This window comes from Canis lupus, chromosome X (assembly GCF_048164855.1).
Source record: "Canis lupus baileyi chromosome X, mCanLup2.hap1, whole genome shotgun sequence".
Lineage (NCBI taxonomy): Eukaryota > Metazoa > Chordata > Mammalia > Carnivora > Canidae > Canis > Canis lupus.
Window position 1 is genome coordinate 13,865,658 of NC_132876.1, and position 25,049 is coordinate 13,890,706.

At 40.6% G+C, this 25,049-nt stretch overlaps 1 protein-coding gene across 9 annotated transcripts in view; it reads left to right on the top strand.

Annotated features, from left to right (window-relative positions):
* The window catches only part of ATP11C (ATPase phospholipid transporting 11C (ATP11C blood group)), a 193,379-nt gene that overhangs the window by 130,319 nt on the left and 38,011 nt on the right, over positions 1-25,049 (top strand). For all 9 annotated transcript variants that reach the window (XR_012026532.1, XR_012026533.1, XR_012026531.1 and 6 more), the window contains 10 exons: positions 3,905-4,066; positions 4,754-4,905; positions 5,896-5,967; positions 7,753-7,826; positions 9,617-9,720; positions 10,142-10,323; positions 11,905-12,168; positions 16,229-16,403; positions 21,268-21,370; positions 22,488-22,633. Coding sequence is in view for 6 of the 9 variants with exons in the window: in XM_072817184.1 (XP_072673285.1) it covers positions 3,905-4,066; positions 4,754-4,905; positions 5,896-5,967; positions 7,753-7,826; positions 9,617-9,720; positions 10,142-10,323; positions 11,905-12,168; positions 16,229-16,403; positions 21,268-21,370; positions 22,488-22,633 (1,434 nt within the window). In the remaining 3 variants the exon portion in view is untranslated. The remainder of the gene's footprint in view (positions 1-3,904; positions 4,067-4,753; positions 4,906-5,895; positions 5,968-7,752; positions 7,827-9,616; positions 9,721-10,141; positions 10,324-11,904; positions 12,169-16,228; positions 16,404-21,267; positions 21,371-22,487; positions 22,634-25,049) is intronic.

Genomic DNA, 25,049 nt, shown 5'->3' on the forward strand with positions numbered 1-25,049 from the left:
GCTGTATTCACACTGCACAAAGTAAAGTAGTGTCTTGGGTAATGATCTGGTAAATTTGATCAGTGAAAAGAAACTACAGTTTTCATTTCAGCCACCACTTCTTTCCCTTACCAAAACCTGCCTTGCTGGGTGTGATTGTCATTTAGTCAAATCGCTTACTTAATAGCCAGACCACCACTTTAGTTTATATGGTATAAAAACAACTTGCCTTCATTATCAGCTTATATGTGAGGAAACTACCTGAATGAAAATGCAAAGAAGTCTTCAAATAGTTTCCTAGGCCGTTTAGCATTCAATGGACCAGTACACACAAAATTAAGTGTAACCAGTTTTCCTCCTTGATGAGTCATAATTTCAGATCCGTAGGACTTTTTATGTTACAAAAAGTAGTGTCAGTTAGTTCCCATCAATACCATTGCAGATACTTGCTTAATGTCTTGTAAAATGACCCACACTGAGTGGTGCCTGGATGTCTCAGTCAGTTTTGAGCATCCGACCCTTGGTCTTGGCTCAGGTCTTCATCTCAAGGTCATGGGTTTGGGCCCCATGTGGGCTCCGTGCTGGGCGTGGAACGTACTTACAAAAAAAATGACCCATGCTGATATTTAAAAAACATAAAGCTTTGTAAGGACAGTGTTTGACTTGAGAAACAAAAAAGAAGTGGGAGTGCCTGAGCAGTCAGTTGAGCAACTGACTCTTGGTTTTGGCTCAGGTTGTGAGATCGAGACCCATGTTGGGCTCTGTGCCTAGCATGAAGTCTGCTTGAGATTCTCCCTCTCCCTCTGCCCCTCCCATTCGTTCTGTCTGTCTGTCTTTCTCTCTCTCAATCAATCAGTCTATCTTAAAAAAAAAGAAGTAGACTGCTCAGTTCAGTTGGAAAAGAATGGAGTCCTTGATGATCAAGCATCAGTCTTTTAGGCAACTAAATGGTTTCAGCTCATCTTGAGGCTATTTTGGTGTAGCCTCCTGCTTGTATCCCCTTCAAGTCTTTCAGCTATGCCTAATGGTGTGTCTGGGTATACACTCTGATTCTAGGAATTCAGTCCAGCTGTTATGTATTGAACTTAACCTGTATATGAAGAATATGTTATTAAGAATGAGATTATTACTACAGAGTAAATGAGAATAAATAAGAAACCCTCAAGTTGATCACCATTCAGTTAAGGAACGCACATGTTGTGCCTAACTATGGCAATGTGATCATAATTGATCAGAAAAGTAGGGCATGTGAAATGATGGAAAGAGTCCACTACTGTGTGATTTTGGTCATATCAACAGCAATGACAGTCCGCGTCTATATGATACCTTATTGTTTATAAACATTTATTATTGTGCTTTATTTTCCAGACTTTACAGCCTTGTGCAGCAGGCCTGGTCAATTAAGGTTAATATTTAAAGTTTACAGAGATGAGAATTTTTCAAGGTAACAGAGTTAGTAGGTGGTGAAGCCAAGACACCAACCCACATGTTCTATTAGGTTGAACGATATGAAAAATTTTGACCTACAAAATAGGCATTTCCATGCATTCATGAACCTTTAGTTCAGGGCTCTTTTTACCCTAGAATAGCTGTCTCACTTTAGGCTTTGCATCCATGAAATGATGGGTTTGAGTTTGCTAATAGAGAAAGAGTCTTTCCAGTAGGCTCAAAACCCACTAGCCTGTTGAGAGTTAGGCAAGCAGCAGCCTCTCACTCTTTAGCCCTCCTCCTTCAAATATAAGAATACTCTTTAGTAACAGCTGACCTTCTCCTTCCTCCTTCTGTCAAATATAGGGCACTTATTAGAAATGCACATTACCTAGCCCCGCCCCAGAGCTGCTGAATCAGAAACTGGGGAATAGAGGCCAGAGATTGGAGTTTTTAGCAAGTGCTCCAAGTGAGTGTGATGCACGCTATGATTTGATAATTACTGTGCTAGGGTATAGTTTGGTGGCCTGTACCTGTAAAATTTATTGTATGCAGATCCATACTGCACAAAATGTTATATATAGGGAAACAGTTGCACTGTGTATATTTTTAAACCACCACCTTTGACATTTATAAAAGATTTCTAGATAGGGAAATGCTCCTCCAAGTGTAGGAGGTGTAGTAATCCAGGACCACCTTCAGGGGAGAATGAAGGTAAATAATTTTGATCAGGAAAACAGCCCCACAGAGTTTTATTTTAACTGGAAAAATCTAGATGATACAGGAATAATACCACTTGGATTAATTTAAAGAGAGAATTCAAACTTGGCTGGCTAACAGAGCAAAAAAAGGAAGATTGAAATGCTATATTTGTGCCAGTGCTGCTACCGTGAAAAGCTTTGAAAAATAATTAGAAAGCAAGTACTGCTGGAGTTCATCTCTTTCTCCCTTACATAATGAAAACCTTAATCTTGTGCTTATGCTTGTTCCTGTCAGCCCATAATTTTAACTATTTAAGCATAAATTGCCAAAAAGGAAGATAAAATTGTGGGTTTCCAAAAGCCAGATGTTATAAATAGAAGAGATAAAAACTGAGATAAAATGGAAATGCTCAAAATGGTTTATTTTGCATGGAGAATTTATTTCATAGCTTATTTTTTCCATTATTTATGAAAGTATGCTCATATTATACTCTTTTGCTTATATTATACTTTAACCTGTTGTTATAAACTCTGGGTGTTTTTTAACTTGGGAACTTTTTTCAGGAGTATCTAAGAATATACATAGTATATGGAAAGAAACTTCAATTATGTTTTTGAACATTATAGACTTAATCTGCCTCCTAATTAAGTAACTGATAACATTATTTTCCCTGATTATTATTTTTGTATTCTGGGGTTCTGTCTGCATTATATAACAGTACATTTTACTTCAATCCAGTGTATTCATAGGAAATTTTACTTTTCAAGGAAAAGTTTTGTTATATCCCATTTAATTTAAATTCCTGTCAAATATTGTGTGTGTGGGCAGCCCGGGTGGCTCAGCGGTTTAGCGCCGCCTTCAGCCCAGGGCGTGATCCTGGGGACCTGGGATCGAGTCCCACGTTGGGCTCCCTGCATGGAGCCTGCTTCTCCCTCTGCCTGTGTCTCTGCCTCCCTCTCTCTCTCTTTCTGTGTCTCTTATGAATAAATAAATAAAAATTTAGAATAAAATCAATTATGGAAAATCAAATGTTCTTCCCTGCAAAAAAAACCAAAATATTGTGTGTATATATGTAATAAGTAGTCGGTATATTCTTATTTCCCACTTGGAAAATTAAGGTTTATTTTAGAACCTCTACGTCAAAACAGGTAAGTAATAAATTGAAAGTTTCTTAGTTTGATAAAATAGCCACATTTTTCTTTTCTCTTAATCTTCTGTATTTGAATGTGTCTACCTTGGACGTGTGTTATTACTATTTCAGTGCCTTTTTAAAAAACTAGGGGAACCTGGCTGGCTCAGTCGGCAGAGCATGCAACTCTCGAGTTTGGGGCCAAGTCTGAACCCTACATGTGGTGTGGAGTTTACCTAAAATTAAAATCTTTTTTAAAAATTAAAAAAAGAGATCCCTGGGTGGTGCAGCAGTTTGGCGCCTGCCTTTGGCCCAGGGCGCCATCCTGGAGACCCGGGATCGGGTCCCACGTCGGGTTCCCTGCATGGAGCCTGCTTCTCCCTCTGCCTGTGTCTCTGCCTCTCTCTCTCTCTCTCTCTCTCTCTCTCTCTCTGTGACTATCATAAATAAATAAATAAAAATTAAAAAATAAAAAATAAAAATAAAATACTTGTTCATTTCCCACTCCTTTCATAAGATTGCTCTTGTAATTACCTGACATGTGATGAGAAGTCTGAGAAAGAGTGCTTTGCTGTGGGTAAGAAAAGAGCCCTGCCTTACAGCTGAATGAAAAATGAATCTCACTGAAGGAGATAAATCTGCCTATGTTTGTGTCCTTGTTTTTAGGTGGATTATATATTTACGGACAAGACCGGAACACTCACGGAAAATAGCATGGAATTCATTGAGTGCTGCATAGATGGGCACAAGTATAAAGGAGTAGCTCAGGAGGCTGATGGACTCTCTGAAACTGATGGACCCTTAACATATTTTGACAAAGCAGATAAGGTGGCATTTTCTGAATTACCATTTTACTTTGAAAAATCAATCTATGTGTGCATGTGTTAACTTCATGTAGTAGAAATGAAGAATCCAGATGCATGACATAGACTTGAGAATGACTACTCATTCTTTTGACTTCTACTTTCTGGTTTCACTAACACCTCTGGAAATTGCAAATAAGTAGAATGTATAGATAGGGAAGATTGGGAGAAATGGCTTTTGGGTAAAAATTTCACTGGCCTGTCCGTATGATCATAATTCTTTATGCTTTGTCTTTGAAAATAATGTGCTGCTCCAAGAACGAAGTCTTTTCAGATCACTCGAATCCCAGGAGTGTCTGAACGTTAAATGAACCCAAGTCTCCCTGCACCTGAGCCATTGCCAGATTCTGAATTAGATCCTGAATGAACTCTTTTAGACCATAAAGAATTCACTGATTTAGTATTAGGTGGCACTACAGTAGCCTGAATGAGTTAACACAGCCCCTAGGGTATGTTAGCTGAGAACCAGGGTTGCCGGTAGGTACAAGGGAGGATATATAGCTCATTTGAGTACTAGGGATTTAGAACTTTCTGCTACTCAGCTTGCTGGAGGTTATAACATTTTCTCACATTAATACCTTTTCTCTGTTCGCTGACTACCAAGTGATCAAAGGGAAAATAATTGAGTCATTTTTCTGTTACTGTTCAACAGAACCGAGAAGAGCTCTTTCTGCGTGCCTTGTGTTTATGTCATACTGTAGAAATTAAAACAAATGATGCTGTTGATGGACCTACAGAATCAGCCAAATTAACTTACATGTCCTCTTCACCAGATGAAATTGCTTTGGTGAAAGGAGCTAAAAAGTAAGCATTTCTGTTATGCTATGTGAATAAATTGAAGAGATCTGTACAGCGTTGTAGCGGTAGTTAACAACACACTTTTTTGCCCTTCGAAATTTGTTAAGAGGGTAGATCTTATGGTAAGCAAGTTCTGTACCGCAAACAGAACACCAGTGGGACACAGAGAAGCTTTGAGAGGTGTGGGATATGTCTCTTCCCTTGCTTGTGGCAGTGACCTCATGGCTGTTTGCATGTGTCCAGGCTTCTCAAATTGCACACATGAAATATGTTTAGTTCTTGGCATGTCAGTCATACCTCAATAAGGCTGTTTTATCAACCCCGAGATACATTATAGAGAAATACATTAGCATTTTTGAAGAGTTAAAAAAAATATGCACTTTTACTTCTGAGAAAGTGAAAACACTGGAGAACCAGGGTTGCTTTTTCTCTGTTTGCTTCAATAACCTTATCTTATAAATATTCTTTAATAAAAGGCCGAACTGCTTTATCTGAAAGTTTGTGAAAAATTCCCCAAACCTAACCAATTAAGACCAAAAAGGAAACGGCAATGCATAGATGTAACTTGCATGACTATTTATGCATGCCAACCAGAAGTCCAAATGTTCATATCGGATTTTGCAAATTATATAACCGTGGCCACTTTTTGCACAACACATGTTATTTCTGAAGTGCTCTCAGCAATTTTGACGTCATTTTGTTACTGACAGTCCTGTTCTACCCTTGAGGCCTGAGATGATTAAGTGGTTAAAAGGTCACCCAATATGTTTGCTACAGAATTGGAATTACAAATTGCCTCTTGATCACAAGTCGTGACTAGGCTTCCACTTCCTCTTTGCTACCCTCTTAGCCATTAAAGGCAAGTCTAGTTATAGACTGAGATTTTGTTCCACATAAGAGAGAAAAAACAGTAAACCAAGTATGCAGAACCCCAGGGCAAGGGAAAATTAATTGTTCTTAAGAGATACACAAAGGTCTTTTTGTTGTTTTTGACAGGTATGGGTTCACATTTGTAGGAATTCGGAATGGCCACATGAGAATAGAGAACCAAAGAAAGGAAATAGAAGAGTAAGTAGCACTGTGTGTTTGATGTTTATCACGTCTTAACCCTACCATCAACCTTGGATGGATTTAGGAAGGGCAGCAAAGGAAACTTATTACATCTATAAATGCCTAAGACTCTGCTGTTTCCCAGTTGGAGTTTTACGTAAATATAGTTGGAGTAGAAGATATTTTTCATAGAATAATACAAACTGGGACTTGAGGTGGAAGTTATTCCTATTTGGTTCACATACGGGGCCAGTAGCCTGAATGAGGGTCTGCCTGGACTTTCTTTCTGAAACTTAGATGCCAATTTTAGGTCTCCCAACACAATGCTGCTAGAAAAATCCATAAACACGCATGAGACCTTCTGCCGCCTAGAACGCAGCCAGTCACTCTGGGATTGCAAGCTCGGCCAATCATGGTGGCTTTGGGGCAGAAACTTCGTCTTGTTCTTGGTGCTCAAGTGTGAGCCCCAGGGCATGTCCCCTGATGCACCAGTGTTTTGGTGTTTTTCCTACAGAGATCCCAACGAACAAAACCACGTTGGGCTTAATAGCAGGTTTTAATTAGGCTCTGTGATTAATTGAATTCCTTCATCTGAACTTGAAATGTAATTACCTTATCTGACTTCCATTCTGACCCCTAGCATCTCATGAGACCCACCTCAGAAACCTGTGGTAGGTATAGATGTGTTTGGGGAATGTGCCCCTTTGGGAAGTGATGCTTAGAAGCCAGGCGGAAGGCCCTTTGGCCTGACTCCCAGAAGCCCAGAATCATTATTAGAGTCCAGATTCTAGCCAGTTCACAATAATGCCCCCATCTGGTCAACACCAAATGATAGGCTACATGTAGATCTCTTATTTACTCATATACACATCCCAGAACCAGTGACCTCACTCCCATCAAAAATAGGTTTCATGGTAAATATTTTTAGGTCAAATACTTGCATCCAAGTTGTTTATTGTCAAAATGTATTTCCCCACACTTTTGTAATAATCAACTCTAATTTTTATCCTTCTGCATTCTTTCATCTGATATACTAGCTCAGCACAAATCTGATCATACCATTCCACTGTCAATGGAGTTCCGTTGCTCTTAGGATAAAATTCCAAATCTCTGCAATGGCTCACAATGTTCTCAGCTCCCAGCCTGTGCTTACCCCTCTGGCTGTGCCCCTATCAACTAAGTTTCAAGCTTTAGTGAACTACTTTGCACATGCCCTTTTCTCTACTCAGAATGCCATGACACCCCTTCTTCATCATGTCACTCCTGCCGAATACAGCCCAGGCACTGCCTCTTCCAGGAAGCCTTCCTTCAGATATCTTCCTTCTGTGCTTTCACATCTTCCCTGTGAGTTCCCTTATGATAGTGTATGGCAGATTGAGAGACAGTCATCTCATTACCCTCTGCTTCCCTTATCACACGATGAGCCTTTGGAGGGAAGGTACTAGGGCAGATTCATGTCTGTTTTCCAGTACGTAGTGTTGTGGTTGACACCTAATAAGCACCCCATTAATGTTTAAAATAATTGGCAGAAGGGCACTATTTCTAGACTCCTCCAAAATGGCCTGGCTGGGCAGCTCTTTGTCTGCCATTCCTATGTACTCACTCTCTCCTTAACCATTTTCAGTAATCTAATGGGAGGATGTAGATCTCCCTTAACCAAAGAGACACAATGGAATGTTCCAGTTGTGCACACGGCCAGCAGCCGTTACCAAAAGGAGAGAACTCTATTCAAGATGTTTCTATGGTTTGTTTTTCCCAGCGTGGTCTAGGTATTTTCTTTTTCTCATTTTTCTCCTCATAAAGGTATGAACTTCTTCACACCTTAAACTTCGATTCTGTCCGTCGTCGTATGAGTGTAATTGTGAAGACTCAAGCAGGTATACATACGTTTTAAAAACTTGACGTTTTTTTCTCTTTCCACTTGTAGATTTGTATGTTGATGAGTTATTTTAAGTAAGGAAAACTTTTCGTGTAGTAATAGATGACTGCCCAAAGTCCTGCAGGGCAGTAACTTCTGTGTATGCCTTGATGTATTTATATAAGCACATATGTTCAGTTTGCCCAATTGTCAGGGGCAGAACCCCTCATGTGACAGTCTATGCTTTTTCTTGGAAACTGAGCTGTGCTCTTCAGTCCTGAGTGTCAAACAGAAATTGAAAATGGGACTTTTTTATAGTTATGGTCCTGACCAATCACCAATAATGTCTACATGCAGCAGCCCAGGACATTTGGATGGTTTGAGATTAACTGAACTAGCAGTGAGATTCATGAGTGTAGAGAGTTGCTGGATCTTCCTGCCTACCTACCCCATTCCCCACTGCTTAACACTTCCGGGGAACGGGCAAGCTAGGGATGACTGAGGGCCAGACTGCTGGGAAAGGGTATTTTGGCTTTATTCCAGCATGCTAGGCTCTTTGATAGAGTGAAGAAGCATGCCCTTTGCATTGGAACCAGTACCACCATCCTAGGGTTCCCCCATGTCCTTTGGAGGAGCCATGGTGGCTCTCTTCTGGTCAGATTGAGTAAGAGCCATGGGGGAGCACTCCTGCCTTATTCGTGGGCTCCCAGATGCCTCTGTGTGTGTGTGTGTGTGTGTGTGTGTGTGTGTGTGTGTGTGTCAAATAGAGACTGTGGTTGTCTCCAGGTGGTTATTCAAAATTTCCTTGATTTTATATCCTGATAATTTACTTTTTAGTGTCAAATCGATCCCAAACTCCTTAGTGTGAGAATGAGAAGATATAGACAGCCCGTTGAGGGAACATCCCCCATTTGATTCATACTTTTGGTGTGATTGCTAGGTCATTACATTGATTTCATTATGTGAATGCCAGATTTGTTTTGTGACTTTTTGTTTTGTTTTGTGACTTTTAAACACATTATGGATGTGTGAGAGAAAATTAGAAAAGAAAACCACTTAATATTTGAAATATTTGGTGTTCTTAAGTTACATATGCACATATGCATTCTATTGCAAATGGTGTGATGTCTGGGCAAGTGGTCTGCCAAGGGCCTTGACCTCAGAGCTGTGCTTCTTTTTAACTTCTTGAACTCAGCATTTTGCCTTATAATGTGAAGTGTCTTTCTTAATGCTCAGTCATGACTACTTTGCTGAATGCATAGACTAATAAAAAGCCATACTTGTACTAGCATTCTACAGTGCTTTTTTTCAAGTTTCCAGGAAAAACTGCCCAGCTGCTGTTTTGAAAGCAACCTCTGTAGTTCATTCGAGATGATTTTATCTCATTTGTACTTGAGTTTGGTCCTTGACATCTGTAGATGCCATGTTTGCCCTTTCAGCCATGCTTGACAATATTTTCAAAGAGAACTCAGAAGCAACTACTTGACATAAGTACAGTCTTCCATGATTCACTGAAAGGAAGTATGTTTTAACAGAGGTACTTGTATACTCTGAGTTATTACTTGTATCCATATTGGTCTTAAAGGGTAGTGATCATTGTCCTATAGTAGTAAAGGTCAAGATGTCCCATTCCATTTGGGTGAGCATTGCAGGCAGACTCAGGATATTAAGCAGCTGGGTGAGAGAGGCCACTTTAATAGTTGTCTGTTGTAAAAAAAAAAAAAAAAAAAAAAAAAGTTGTCTGTTGTTAAAATCCCAATACCAGTCTTAAAATTCTAAGTTGAGTAATTGTTTTTTTATTTATTTTAGGAGACATACTTCTCTTTTGTAAAGGAGCAGATTCAGCGGTTTTCCCTAGGGTGCAAAATCATGAAATTGAGTTAACTAAAGCCCATGTGGAACGTAATGCAATGGTGAGTCTATATATCCCTCTAGAAATGCTGAAGATGGCTATTTTATGGGATTGCTATTTAAATGTTTAAATAAATTTTAGCTTACTTTATGGTCTATTTTTATATTGAGGGATTTAGTAATACTGTCTTCCTTGTTTAATGTAAAACATAATCCTGGAGCAAGTTTCTGTTCATAATTTGCAGACTTGAAGACTTTTCAAGAATCTTTGGTTTATGTTCTGCTTTTTTTTTTCTCTAAGAGCTATTATTTTGTTATTCCGAACCTAATTGAATGTTACTTTTTTAGTTGCAATCTGTTAGTGTTTTTTTAACTAAACATGTATCAGATTCTTTTGTACAGTGAAGCAAGAGTATTTAAAGAGAGTGTGGGATTTTTTTTTCAATTATTTGGATAACTAGAGATCTCCTACTTTGCTTCTAGGATGGGTACCGGACACTTTGCGTAGCCTTCAAAGAAATTGCTCCAGATGATTATGAAAGAATTAACAGACAGCTCATAGAGGCAAAAATGGCCTTACAAGACAGAGAAGAAAAAATGGAAAAGGTTTTTGATGATATTGAGACAAACATGAATTTGATTGGAGCCACTGCAGTGGAAGACAAGTAATTACAAATGATATTCTTATTATTTTAATGACCTGTCATTTAGGGTGGTATTTGTCCAGATTGGTAATTGATTCTCAAATTTTGAAATCTTTTTGTTCACATCTGTTGATAGATTAGACTTTGAATTATTTGTGGGAATGATTTTTTTTTAAAGTTTAACATTTTCATTAGGTGGGAATGATTTTTTTAAGTCAAATATTTGTAGCTTAGAAGAATGAATCTGTCATCTCTAAGATCTTTTGAATGTTTACAAAGCCATCCATTTATTTATGCAGATATTTATGAAATAGACATATTGAGAGCTTTGTGCTAGAGGCATCATTTGAGCTGGTACCTGATAGAATTGGTAAGATTTTGACAGACAGAAATGAGCAGAAAGGAAATTCAAGTCAGAGCAAACAACATGAACTCAGTCTAACCTCGTTCAACAGGTTAGACCATGTTTTCGCATACTTTCAAATAATTTGCTTTAATTCTTCAGGCTGAGCTCCACTAGACATGATTGTAAGGGGGGATCATCCTTGGGTGGCTCAGCGGTTTAACGCCTGCCTTCCTCCCGGGGCGTGATCCTGGAGTCCCGGGATCGAGTCCCATGTCGAGCTCCCTGCATGGAGCCTGCTTCTCCCTCTGCCTGTGTCTCTGCCTCTCTCTCTCTCTCTCTTTCATGAATTTAAAAACCAAAAAACATGATTGTAAGGTTCCAGCATTGATCTACCTGAAAGAAGACATTTTAGACTCTTAGTATTTTAGGAGTTTAAAGAAATTATAAATGCAAATTATGAGACCTAACAAAAAGTTATAAACACATACACACACATATACATATATATACGTATGTATATGTATATACACATATATACATATGTGTATGTATGTATATATACACCTACATACGTACACATACACACGTACACATACACATTGGAAGCTTTTATAGATATATATACACGCACACACACACATATCCACATCCACATTGGAAGCTTTTGAAATTTTAATAGGATTCATTTAGTCTAATTTCTTTGTTATTCTCTGGTGGATAGGAACTCAAAGAAAGTATTCTACTTTCCTTACATTTCAGATTTATGCTTAAATTCTCTCTTGGGATGGTTGGCTTTCCTGGTCTTAAAGCTCCTCAGCAATGGAGATTCACTAACTTCCCTTGGTATCTCACTAGAATGTGTTTGGCTCTTTCCAATTTGAACCATGTTAAGTATTTGTATGGTGAGATATAAAATATAATGAATTACATTAAAGTGACAGTGAATAAGAATGTTTGGTGAGTTCATGAACATTTTAGCTAAGAGTATGACTCTCCATTCTAGCATTGGATACCAGTTATTTAAAGAGATGTCATTAATTTTTCCAGACCACGTTGTTCGAAATTCATTTTAGTAAGTAAAACTATGTCAGAGAGAACATGCTCAGAAAGAGTAGAGGATATATGAGAAAACCAGCTGATAACATGTCAGGACTCTGTAATTGTGTGAATTGTAAAAATATTCTCTTTTGTAAGCCTTCTTGCAGAATCTCTATCCAGAATTTTTAAGGATAACAAGGTTTCCTTTGTGTTCTCAGGCTACAGGATCAAGCAGCTGAGACCATTGAAGCTCTGCATGCAGCAGGTCTGAAAGTCTGGGTGCTTACTGGGGACAAGATGGAGACGGCCAAATCCACCTGCTATGCGTGCCGCCTTTTCCAAACCAGCACTGAGCTCTTGGAACTGACTACAAAAACGATCGAAGAAAGTGAAAGGAAAGAAGATCGATTACATGAATTGTTGATAGAATATCGTAAGAAGTTGCTGCATGATTTTCCTAAAAGTACTAGAAGCCTTAAAAAGTAAGAAAGTGCATCAGTTTCTTATATTTAGGCATGAGTACAAATGTAAATCACAGCTGTTTATGCAGAAGGCTCCATTTTCTATGATTTATCATTCTTTGTTTGCAGATGTTTTATCCTTATGAGTTATTAAAACTCATAAGGACTTAGCCAATGAGGTCATTTAATATTATTTAGTACTTTCCACCACCCTTTTAATTTAAAAGAAAATCCTATATTTCTCAAGGTTTAGAAAAGTAGTTCAGTTTCTTCATGTTTAGGGTTTGAGTATTTAACCCTGATCCTCTGACCTGATCCATGTCAAGAAAAAAATGCTCCTTTTTGTGGTCTCTTAAATTGAATGTAATGAAACCAGTCTCTGTAGCATTTTCCATGTAATTTGAAGTCCTGGAGCCATTTCCTCTGTAGATTTTCACGCACCAGAACTCCAAAGAGAACCAAATGCCTGTTAATAACATGGCCACTTCAACTCTGCTTTCAACTAGCTGCTTAGGAAGAACTTGTAGAACTTAAAGGTCTCAAGGAAAGCCACTGATGCAGAATAATTCAGTGCCCAGAGATCATTGACCAAGGCTTTAAACCAGTTGCTGGACTTTACTATGGCCATAAGCAAATCAGTTGCTTCTTCTGGAATGCTATAGGATGTGCCTACACTAAATCCAAAGACCCCTAGATGATGATACTCTGCATTTCTTGAGTATACTCTCTGTGTCAGGATCCACATTTAGCATTTTATAGAATTATTCTCATTTCATCTTCATCACAACCTGGCAAGGCTATCTTATTTTTTTTCATTTTTACGGATAGAGTATGGCTCAGACAGATGCAGTAACTTAGTCAAGATCACACAGCTAATAACAGGTAGAGCAAGTCTATCCAATTCCAGAGCCCATGCATTTAACAGCTGTGCTCTGTCTGGATCCTCGTCTCTGGTGCTTAAACAAGCTCTACAAGTGATTTCCCTGCATTCATGAGGCTATGGCCAATTTTAAACCAGCTGTTGTTCTTCTGGCACTTGGGCATCAGTGAGCATTAAACATGGTTTTACTAGTTGCCTGTCATAAATGTTTCCTTCCTTTAGCCAAATGGTATGTATAAAGGCAGTTCAAATTATATTTTACTTGTCCATTTGTCTTACTCTGCTGTGGCTAACATAACAAAATACCATAGACTGGGTGGCTCAAACAGTAGAAACTTATTTCTCATATATCTGGAGTCTAGAAGTCCAAGGTCAGGGTGCCAGTAGAGTCGAGTTCTGTTGAGGCCCCTCTTTCTGGAAAGCTACCATCTCATCTTTGCATGGCACAGAGATGACATTCTGGTATCTCTTCTTCTAAGGGCACTAATCTCATCATAAAGGCTCCACCCCCATGAGTTCACTTAAACCATGTCACCTCCCAAAAGGCTCCATCACAACTGGTGGTGAGAACTTAAACATAGGACTTTGCAGGGGAGTAGGAGCAGGGGGTGCATGGGACACAGTTCAGCCCATAGCACATTCAGCAGCTCCCGGGCACTTTTGTAAAAGCTGAGGCTTATGAAAAACTTACCTCCCCATCTCAAAATATTCCCTCTTGCAGTTCATCTATTTGGAGTTGGGCACAGACTTCCCTCGGGTTATATAAGCATCAGACCCAGAATCACTTTTGTCAGCTTCTGCTTCTTTGTCCCTCACACTTCAGATCAGCCATCAAGCCTTATTCAGGTTTCCTTTCTCACCATGAGTGCTCCACTCCAAATTCCCAGCAATTCATGCCCTGAATCCCGTAAGTCCCTCTGCCGGACGAGTGGTTCTCCATTATACACAGAATGAGGCCACATAAAAGGCCTCCAGTGACCTTTTCCACTGCTGTCCTCGTGCACCATGGTGCACGTTCTCTCCCGTCACCTCATTCTGCCCTGGCTTTCAGCTCCACTGTTCTTTCCTGTGTGTATTTATTGTCCCAAGCTCTGTCTGGACGTGAGCCATCTCATATCTTGTTTGCGTGTGTTCTCTCGTGTATACTTCGGTCACCTCAAGGAGCTTTTCCTGTTCTCCAGGGAAGGATTAGTTCATGATCCTTCCCACTGTTTTCATGTGTCCTACTTAGAGTTGATGTTTATAAATATCGCTTAATTGATACTGAGCCACCGTTCTCTGCACATTAAGTTAGCTCTGTGGGTAGACAAGCAAAGGAGAACATGTGATTGATCTCTCTTTGATTAGTGAACAAAACATGCTTCTGAAATGATGAAGCAGGGGATCCCTGGGTGGCTCAGTGGTTTAGTGCCTGCTTTTGGCCAAAGGCGAGATGCTGGAGTCCCGGGATCGAGTCCCACGTCGGGCTCCCTGCGTGGAGCCTGCTTCTCCCTCTCCCCCCTCCTCTGTCTCTCATGAATAAATAAATAAAATCTTTAAAATAAAATAAAATGATGAAGCAGAATATGGACAAGTAGAAAATACTATAGTGTTAGAATACACCAGGGGAATATGGAATAAAGGAAAGAGGAGGCATGTTGGACTCTCAGGCCTGAAACGTTTGGTCCATAAAACAGCAGCTCCATTAGTTCTAGGAGCTTGTCAGAAAGGGAGAATCTCCTGTCCCCCCACAAACCTAGTGAGTCAGAATCAACACTTGAACAAAAGTCTCAGGAATTTTCACAAGATTCCCTTAAACATTAAGTTTCAGGAAGCCTAAAATTAGACAAATGAATCAATAATGATGACATCGTGCTGTGTCTAATACTTACGCAGCAGTGGAGCTGAAATGGCATCCAAGATTCCCTGCGTAAAAATGGCTTAATCACTGTTTTCTTCTTAATTACAAAAAAAATGAAATATTAATTGGTAGAATTTTCTCGGTTGTAAGTTCTCCCTCCTATGTTTTCTATGTTTTTTTTTAAAGATTTATTTATTTTAGAGACAAAGAGGGGGCATGCATGTCGGGGGTCGGGGTGCGTGTGTAGAGGGAGAGAGGAACCTTAGCAGACTGAGCATGGAGCCCAATGTGGGGTTCGATCTCATGACCCTGAGATCATGACCTGAGGCAAAACCAAGAGTCGGCCGCTTGACCTAACTGTGCCACCCAGGCACCCCTCCCATATGTTTTTCTTAAGCACTTGGCACCTGTTATATTTGTCTTTCCTGGCACCCAATATCTCTTAGTCGTCCTGGCTATGCATGAGAATCACCTACAGGGCTTTCTGAAACATAGACCTATAAATAACCAAGCACTGCCCAAGATACTCTGATTTAATTTGTCTGGGAATAGACCTCAGGCATGGGCCATTTTTTAAAGCTGCCCAGATAAGTCTAGTGGGAAGGCTATGGTTGAGAAGCACTAATCCAGTATAAAATGATACTTCTTTAAGGAACATATATCATTATCATATGGTATTTTTTAATGAACACCATGTCTTTTAGGTGCCCCATCATTTTTGAGAAGCCAGGTCTATTGACAGGCTTTGTCGTTCAGGAAAAGGTCTTCTGTGATTTGTAGACAAAGCCATTTTGTCTTTTTCCTGTATCATTAAGCAGTTTTCAGACTGATGGTCTGTCTTCATCCCAGAGTCTGACTGACTGATCTGTAATTTCTATAATTCACCTTGAGTTTCCTACAGAGACTGGCTGCTAAATGTCCATTATTTTTATACCTTTTAGAACTTTGAATCTATATGGGCAACTTGGGTCTCAAAGATGTCATGGAAAAAAATCTCTGTTGTGCCATTATCAGACAGTTGCTTCTTTACAGCTTATAGGTTCAGGAACCAGATTGATGATGACTCTTATGTGAGACCCTCCTCTTTGTGGTTTTAAAAAACATCAAGTTTCTGGGGCACCTGGGTGGCCTCTGCCTTTGGCTCAGGGCGTGATCCTGGGGTCCAGGAATCAAGTCCCACATCGGGCTCCCTGCCAGGAACCTGCTTCTCCCTCTTCCTATGTCCCTGCCTCTTTCTGTGTCTCTCATGAATAAATAAATAAAATCTTAAACACACACACACACACACACACACACACACATCAGGTTTCTAAATAGGAATGTATAGGAGATTCAATGACAGCATTGTTTTTCTTTTCCAGAGCATGGACAGAACATCAGGAATATGGATTGATCATCGATGGCTCCACATTGTCACTCATATTAAATTCTAGTCAAGACTCCAGCTCTAACAACTACAAAAGCATTTTCTTACAGATATGCATGAAGTGCACTGCAGTGCTCTGCTGTCGGATGGCACCATTACAGAAAGCCCAGGTAAGTGGCTATTGGTTCATGTTCCGTTCCGGGCATTTCTATACATGTGTGTGCAAATGTTCACTTTTAATTTCTTTCTTCACGCAGCCCTTTTTACCTTATTCCATCTTTTTGGGATAAGCAGGCTGCTGCTTCTTTGCGGTCAGATTCAGAGGTCTGCCCAGCACTTTGAATTAACCCGTGCCTCTTGTCCCCTCGAGCTGGGTGTCCTGTTCCTTGCCTTCCACGCTTCTCTCCTGAGTGGTTGGCGCGGGCTGCCCCCGTAGCACCGCTCGTCGCTCCCCTGTTACATCAGCCCTGTGTGTTCCTTCTTCTCCTCCCATCCCCCTGGGGCTCCTAGAGGAGAGCAGCAGCCTCCTTGCCAGATCTGCTGCGCCTTCTTGTGTTTTGCCCCTCGTTTCTCTGCTGCATTTAAGGCCATCAGTAATATCCTCCTTAGAACTTTCCTGCCTTACTTTCTGTCTCTGGTCCACATCTTGACTTTTTTTTTGTCCTACTTGGCAACCTAGTGCCTTTTTATTTTGTTTCATCTTCTCACTTCTCACTAATTATCATTTTTCTCTGGGGCTAAGTCTTCCTTCTGCTTTTCACTTAGAGCCTGTCTCTAAACAGGAATTTCTGGGGCTCTCATTGATAGTCTCTGCTACTGACTTTGCCTCTCCGTGAAATCTACCTTGAGCTGCCTGCTAGACAGCTCCACGTGGACTCCCCCCGCCCCCCCCCCCCCCGTCATATTAAATTCCAGTGTCCAAGACAGATCTTCTCATTTTCTCCCTCGGGCCATTTCTCTCACTTGTCTTCATTAATCTTGTCACCAGTGCCACGTTTCTTTTGCTCCCTACGTCACCAGACTATCTCTGACCCGTCTCTTCTCCCCCACTCTGTATATAGTCGGTGCGCCCCATTGACCCTATACCTTTTGTCACAGATCTCATTTGGGGCATCTTTGTAAGTCTCACTTCCGTGCCAGCCTGAGCCCAGTGACTTCTCACACCGACTCTGTGATTCAGGCTCCTCGTTAGCCTCCTGGCTTTTGCCCTTCCCCCTCCAGTCTCTTGCCACGCTCCCCAGTTAATCTCGTTAAAACACCACTTCTCCCATTATATGTTCTCACTCGGATGCTGTCATGGTTTCCTAGTCTATGAGGACGAGGGGCAGGTGACTCTGGCACATGGGCTCGCCCCTGCTGGCACTTACCATGTCTCCACATGCTCTGTGTCCATTGTCCTTCCCATGGCCAGCCTGAATCCTCTCCACTCCTGGTGGTGGTTCCTCCCTGTGTGTCCCTTCCACTTGCCAGGCTCACACAACCTCCGAAGCCTTCCTCATCTGGAACTCTTTCTGAATTCCTTTTGGCCTAACAGAAGTTTTACTCATAATTAAACCCAATTCCATGGCCACCTCCCAAATGCTGTTGTCTCCAGCTCCCCCAGCCCATGTGGATCTGCTTCACCTTGCTTTTCTGCACTTGGTACCAAGACCCTTAGAGTCTCTTACAGATTTTTCACTGCTCTGTGCACTGTATTCTTTCACATGTGTCACTCTTGCTTCTCCATTTTCTTCAGCTGCCTGCTCTAGACTCAAGGAATGGCTGTGTCTTTGGTTCGTCCTTTATCCAAACCCTACTCCCTACGTCACACACACATGGACACGCACGTGCACACACAGCCCACCCTAATTTAGGGCATTGTCTCAGTCTACTTTCTTTTCACTCTTGATCACCACCACAATCATGCTCTTCTTTTTTTTCTTCAACCTTCAGAGCTTTGGTTAGCTCCAGCTGAGGAAGTAGATCCTACCAGAACCACATCCATAGAAATTGTCCCTTTAGTCCGAGACAGTCTCTCTCTTCATTTTTCCTACGTTGATTGTCTGTTGCTCAAATTGCTCACTAGGATTCCAGCTACTCTGCTACCCAGGCAGTTAGTTATTTGAATTCCTGACCTTGTACTGCATTTCCCACCCAGAATATGGAGCCTCCCTGTAGTTCAATCCTGGATCTATTTTATTTCCTTTGCTCTAGTCCCATCTTCCAGGACATCGCCTACTCCTCTGTCATGTCCATGTATGTGTTTTTCTTTTTTTTTTTTTTTGTTTGTTTGTTTTTTGTTTTTTTGTTTTTTTGTTTTTTTCATGTATGTGTTTTTCTAGTTACTTCTCCAATCCAGATAGTTGGCAGGCGAGAATTCTACCACTGAACCACCAATGCTAATCCAGATACTTGGGATTCTGCTTCACTTCTCCAGCTGCTTACTGGATACATGTCCTTGGCTGTGTCATTATCAGCTCAACTCAGCTTTCTTTACAGCTCATCATCTTCCTTGTCTTCTGCAGCAATTACTGAGTTCACTGTCCTTCTAGCGTTCTAGACTCAGAACTTTGAAATCTGTGTTGACTTCCCCCATGCTTTACCCCTCCCATGTGGTATCAGTCACCAAATTCTGTCCATTTTCGAGTATGTTGTCTTTTTCATCTTTTCTTTCCTTACAGGCACAGGCCTTTTTTTTTCTTTTAAGATTTTATTTATTTATTCATGAGAGACACAGAGAAAGAGGCAGAGACATAGGCAGAGGGAGAAGCAGGCTCCCTATGGGGAGCCTGATGCAGGACTCAATCCCAGGACCCCGGGATCACACCCTGGGCCAAAGGCAGACGTTCAACCACTGAGCCATCCAGGCATCCCACAGGCACAGGCCTGTAGCTAGCCACCTAACTTGGCTCTTTGCCTGCAGCCTTGCTTTTTCTTCCTGTTCTTCCTACACCTCGCTCCCACTTTGATAATATCACTGCCTGTTGATCTGGGCCCAGGTACACCTGTCCATGCCCCCTCTATGAAAACTCATTGATCTGGTCAAGTCAGTCTGTCTTCTGAGCATATATTGTACTTAACCTGGGCGTGTGCCTTGGATCATGCCATTCTCCCTCTCTCTGGAATATTCCTCCAAGCCCCTTTTCCCCATCCGTGCAAATCTTTAACCATCTTTCATCAGTTAGATAAAGTTACCCTTCCTTCTGTAAAATCATTCCTGATTACTCTGGCATGTAGTCTCCTCTCCCTTCTCTGGCATCCAGGGCTTTCTTGGGTGGACAACTTAGATGACAGTGTTGTATTCCCTTGCACAGATACTTCACACTGTTGGCATTTCTTGTTAATCTGATTACCTAATATTCCCCTACTTATTCCCTATCTCTACTTTTCCATGACATGTTTCTTAAGGTGTGTGACCAGCCTTCTGTCTTTTCTTGGATGTTTGCACATTGTGTTGTGTGCAGTTGTAGTTGATCGATAAATCGTTTTTGGCAAATTGATTTCTTTCTCATGAAGCTGTCTTAGAGGTTGAGAAGTTCTTAATCCAGGTGACCCAGGGCACAGTTTTAAAAAAAAACATGTTTATCTATCTAAATCTTTCATGATGTTATAGTCCATGACTATATGTCTTTTTATCTTTCCACAAGGATGACCTTTAATATTCTTAACCTATATTTTTATGCACAAGCTGTCACCCTCGATAATTTTATTGCCTTCCCTAGACCTTTCCTGGCTGCAATTTTTCTTTCTTGAGGTGCAAATTATGACTTTACTAGTATTACAGGTGCAGTGAGGTTAACCAGGATTATGTAGCCCATCAAAAACACATTTAGTTCAAGGTCTTTAATTTTGTCTTTCACTTATTTACAGATTATTTCTAAGAGTCTCTAAAAATTTCTGAAAAGAACCAAGTTGAGGGAGGGAATGGAATAGGGGAAAGCTGGCATTTCACAATAACAGCGTTTTTGTGTTCAATGGAATTGGATGTTGGTTTTTATATGTTACTTAGTACAACTAAAACCTGCTAAATTTTGTTTAAAGAAAAAACTATGGGGTGGCTTAGCCTCGTGTCAATTATTTTTAATCACTTATTGTTGAAAATGGATCTTATTTATGTTAACTGCTGAAAGCAATTCTGAGGACAGAATTTCTGCAAGGCATTAGTTTAGCTTCTGCATTATATACACTTTTTTTAAAACTGCCAGATTCTAGAAGGGTTTGAGGGGGGACATGAAAAGCAGTCATTGTCTAAAACATAGGGTGGTGGGAGGGCAGCTGCTCCCCCAGTAGACTTCCACAAGTGATTCCAGCAGAAGATTTCTTTTATTCGGTACCTGCCATGAGCACAGCTGTGAGCTGCATTGTGCCCTTGACACATCTTGAAGAGACGTTCAGAATAGTGACTGGCATTATACACATAGCTCAGGGAAGTTTCCGCAGATCCCACCACCATTAAGATGCCCCCATTTAAAAACACAGATAACCTGCCCAAGAGTTTAAATCATATTGGGTTTGGGAGATTTCATAGTTTATTTGGCAGCTGGATGTGTGTAAGAATTTGCCATTAGGGAAGACCCTGGGAATATGAGAATGCACCGAAGGGAATGGTTGGGTCTGTAGGGAAGAGAGCTGGAGAGGTTCTAGAAGCATTGTTCTCTTACTTCCCACTCTTATTCCAGTAGCCCTATGCATGTTACCTCAAATGAGCTTTCTGGTCTTCACTGTCACACTCAACATGTCATCTGAAAGGATGCGTGGAGTGATGACAAAAGAGGGGGAAACACTTTAGCCTCTGGTATAGGTAGGAGACAAGGTTTTCTGACACTTCGTATATGCCTGGAACCAAGAAAAAAAATGGGCACTGGTGTTATATTTGAAAAGCTGTGTTCTTTTACCTCTGAGAATTCAAAGCTATCGTACATATATGCACAAACTACCTTTCTGCTTGTGTGCAAAGCCTCCATTGGCAAGTGTGAATGAGGCATATACCTGCAATGTAGTAGTCTCACATTCTGCTTTGACCTTCTCTGCACCTCTTTTGTATTTAATGTTTAGATTGTCAGAATGGTGAAGAATTTAAAAGGCAGCCCAATAACACTCTCGATAGGTGATGGTGCCAATGATGTTAGCATGATCTTGGAATCCCATGTGGGAATAGGTAAGAACCACCTAATGAGATGGCGGCTATAAGGTATCAGTATTGTTTGTAGGTAGAGTGATCTTATATTCTAGAGAGAATGTTTTGGTTACTCATCTTGAATTTTAATTTAGGAATGATAATTATTAAATGAATAAAGATCATCCTCTGACATGTCCATCCCAAAATCCTACCCTTGGTGGGAATGTAGCAATACAAAGTTAGAGGATATTTTTATATTAGCCAAGTGAAGTGAATTTCCCAAACCTACTGGCAGTGCAATTGATCATTTAGCTCTCACTTTGACAGCATGCATGAAATTTTATTGATTTTCTGCCCCTGGCCACATCGCCTGCTTATGTTGCTGCACTATATCTTCTGAGATTCTTAACTGTTTGGGTCTAAGAAATAATTGGTTGGCTGGTTTTCCACATGGCAATATTTATGGGTGCTTTGGGCTGTAGTGTCAAATGTATATGTTGGCATGCAACAACAGCTTTTTCTACTGCCTGCACCATTTTTTTTTCCTACGTCAGGCTGCTGATAGGCAGCAATCCTAACGCCCCAACAGATGTTTTGGGTTGTTTTGTTTTGTTGAGGGGAGAAAATAATAGTATTCGTATCTTGGGAATTATTATTACTACAGTTTGGATTCCCAGATTCTTTCCATTGGGAAGTAACCCCATTCAGTGTTCCACATTGGTTATTCATATGGAAATGGCCAAAGCTGCTTGACCTCATGGAATACTTGGGCTACTACTTAGAGTTCCATTCAGTGAGAAGACTTCCTCATCTCATTGTAATGCTTCTGTTCTGAGCTCCTAGACCACAAACCCCAGGTCCGTTGTCTAGCAGCACTTACTAAGTGCCTTTAAAATAATTTTCAGATTGAGTTTTTTCCTTAAGATAATTTTTGCCTTGTAATGATGAAAACAATGATTCTAGTTAATCATTTTATATTGTGTTATAAACAAGTAATTACCATCTAAACCTAGTTTTACTTTTTGTTCGTTAAGACTCATTGTCACTGTTACAGCATATTTTGGTTAAAAAACAAATCTACATGCATGAACTGTGCCACGTAAGGAAATTAAAAGTGTGAAAATAATAAATCAAGAGGGTTGCTTTTCTTTTTCAGGTATTAAAGGCAAAGAAGGCCGCCAAGCAGCCAGGAATAGCGATTATGCTGTTCCAAAGTTTAAACATTTAAAGAAACTGCTCTTGGCTCATGGACATCTATATTATGTGAGAATAGCACACCTTGTACAGTATTTCTTCTATAAGGTATGTAACAAAATATTTGTAATTTGACTTATCACCATCTAACCCAGCATTGACTCAGCTTGGTCATAAGATTTTCTTCCTATTTTTCACAGTTCTTTTGCTATCTTAGTACAAGATTTGTGGCCTACAAAACATAGGTGATTTATCTAATGAATCAGAAACTAGAAATTCCTGGGGCACCTGGGTGGCTCAGTCAGTTAAGTGTCTGACTCTTGATTTTGCCTCAGGTCCTGATCTCAGGGTTGTGAGATTGAGCCCTGTGTCGGGCTGTGCACTGAGCACAGAGTCTGCTTGAGCTTTTCTCTCTCCCTCTGCCCCTTGGCCCCTCCCTCTGCTCACATGCACTCTCTCTCAAATAAATTTTTTTTTAAGATTTTATGTATTTTTTTTTATAAATTTTTATTTATTTATGATAGTCTCACAGAGAGAGAGAGAGGCAGAGACACAGGCAGAGGGAGAAGCAGGCTCCATGCACTGGGAGCCCGACATGGGATTCGATCCCGGGTCTCCAGGATCGCGCCCTGGGCCAAAGGCAGGCGCCAAACCACTGCGCCACCCAGGGATCCCAGATTTTATGTATTTATTCATGAGAAACACAGGGAGAGAGAGAGGCAGAAGGAGAAGCAGGCTCCATGCAGGGAGCCTGATGTGGGACTCCTTCCCGGGACTCCAGGATCACGCCCTGGGCCAAAGGCAGGTGCTAAACTGCTGTGCCACCCAGGGATCCCAATAAATATTTTTTAAAAAGAAACTAGAAATTCCTTTTAATGCAGCAATTTGGGATGAAATTTTTTTTAAGTCAACTTTCTTGGAGTTTAAATACAATAAAATGTACCCACTAAAAGTGTATAGTTCCATTTTGACGAATGTTTACATTCGTGTAACCATCATCCCAGCACATTCCCATGTGAGCCTTCCCGGTCAGTCTCCTCTGCCTTGCAGCAATGACTAATCTGAGTTATATTGCCGCACAATATATAGTGATACTTACAACATATAATATATAAATTTAGGCATAATTTATGCAGTACGCACATTCGATTTGCCTGTTTTAGAACTTCATATAAATAAAATCATATGTGCTCTGTTGTGTCTGGCCTGGTTCAGTTAGCATAATGTTTTTGAGTTTCATCCATGTTGTAACATATATCAATAGTTCGTTCCCTTTTTATCCTAAACAGTATTCTGAACTAGTCTTTTTAGTAGCAGAGTCCTCTTTTCAATTGAAATTCTACAGATAAAGCAGATAGCAGAATTGCATTCATTGAAGGATTATGGTTTCAGGGTTGTGTCCTTGCTCAACCTCCTTGTCTTGCCCAGAGATTCCTCAGAGCACAATTTGGAGGCCATGAAAATAATAATACAAGCCTAACTCATTTTATGCCTAATGTCCCTGGCATACGGGAAGGTGATGTAAGGTCTAAAGTATGTGGATTAAGCATCTACTCTCAGCTCAAGTCATGATCCCAGGGTCCTGAGACTGAGCAGCACATCAGGTGCTCTGCTCCCCAGGGAGCCTGCTTCTCCCTATGCCTCTGCTGCTCCCCCTGCTTGTGCACGCATGCTTGCTCTCTCGCGCGCGCGCTCTCTCTCTCTCTTTCTCTCTTGCTCTCGCTCTCTCTCTCTCTCTCTCTCTCTCTCTCTCTCAAATAAGTAAAATCTTTAAAAAAAAATAAAGCATGAAAATCATTTGAAGCTGACATGGACCAGAACTTGATCTCTTGTCCTATGTTCTGTTCACTATAGTTTTTAAAGTTTTTTTCACTTTTCATGTTGAAATAAATTCAGTCTTTAAATAAAGTCACAAAATTAGTAAAATGATTTTCATATATTCTTGTCTACTGTTAGCACCTTAGGTAACACACGACATAGCTGTCAAGATCCATAAATTGAAATTAATTGGCACATTGTTAACTAGTCCATATGTAGTATTGCAATTTTGCCAAAGGTCCCACTGATAATCCTTGTGGTCCATCTCAGGCTTGTGAGTGCATTTAGCTGTCATACCTCCTTCATTTTCTTTTCTTTCTTTTTTTTTTAAATTTTTTTATTGGAGTTCAATTTGCCAACATAGAGCATAACATCCAGTGCTCATCCCGCCAAGTGCCCCCCTCAGTGCCCCATCACCCAGTCACCCCAACCCCCCGCCCACCTCCCCTTCCACTACTCCTTGTTCGTTTCCCAGGATTAGGTGTCTTCGTTTTCTTTACACTGGCGTACTCCTATCTTCTTTGTCTTCATGATCTTAACATTTTTGAAAAGTACTGGCCAGTTTGTAGAATGTCACTCAGTTTGGGTTTGTCTAAAGTTCACTTATCATTAGATTGAGGTTATGCTTTTTGGACCAATAACATAGAAGCAGTGTTGTAACCTGCTCAGTGCATCGAATCGAGAGGTTTTCTTTTATCACTGAGCA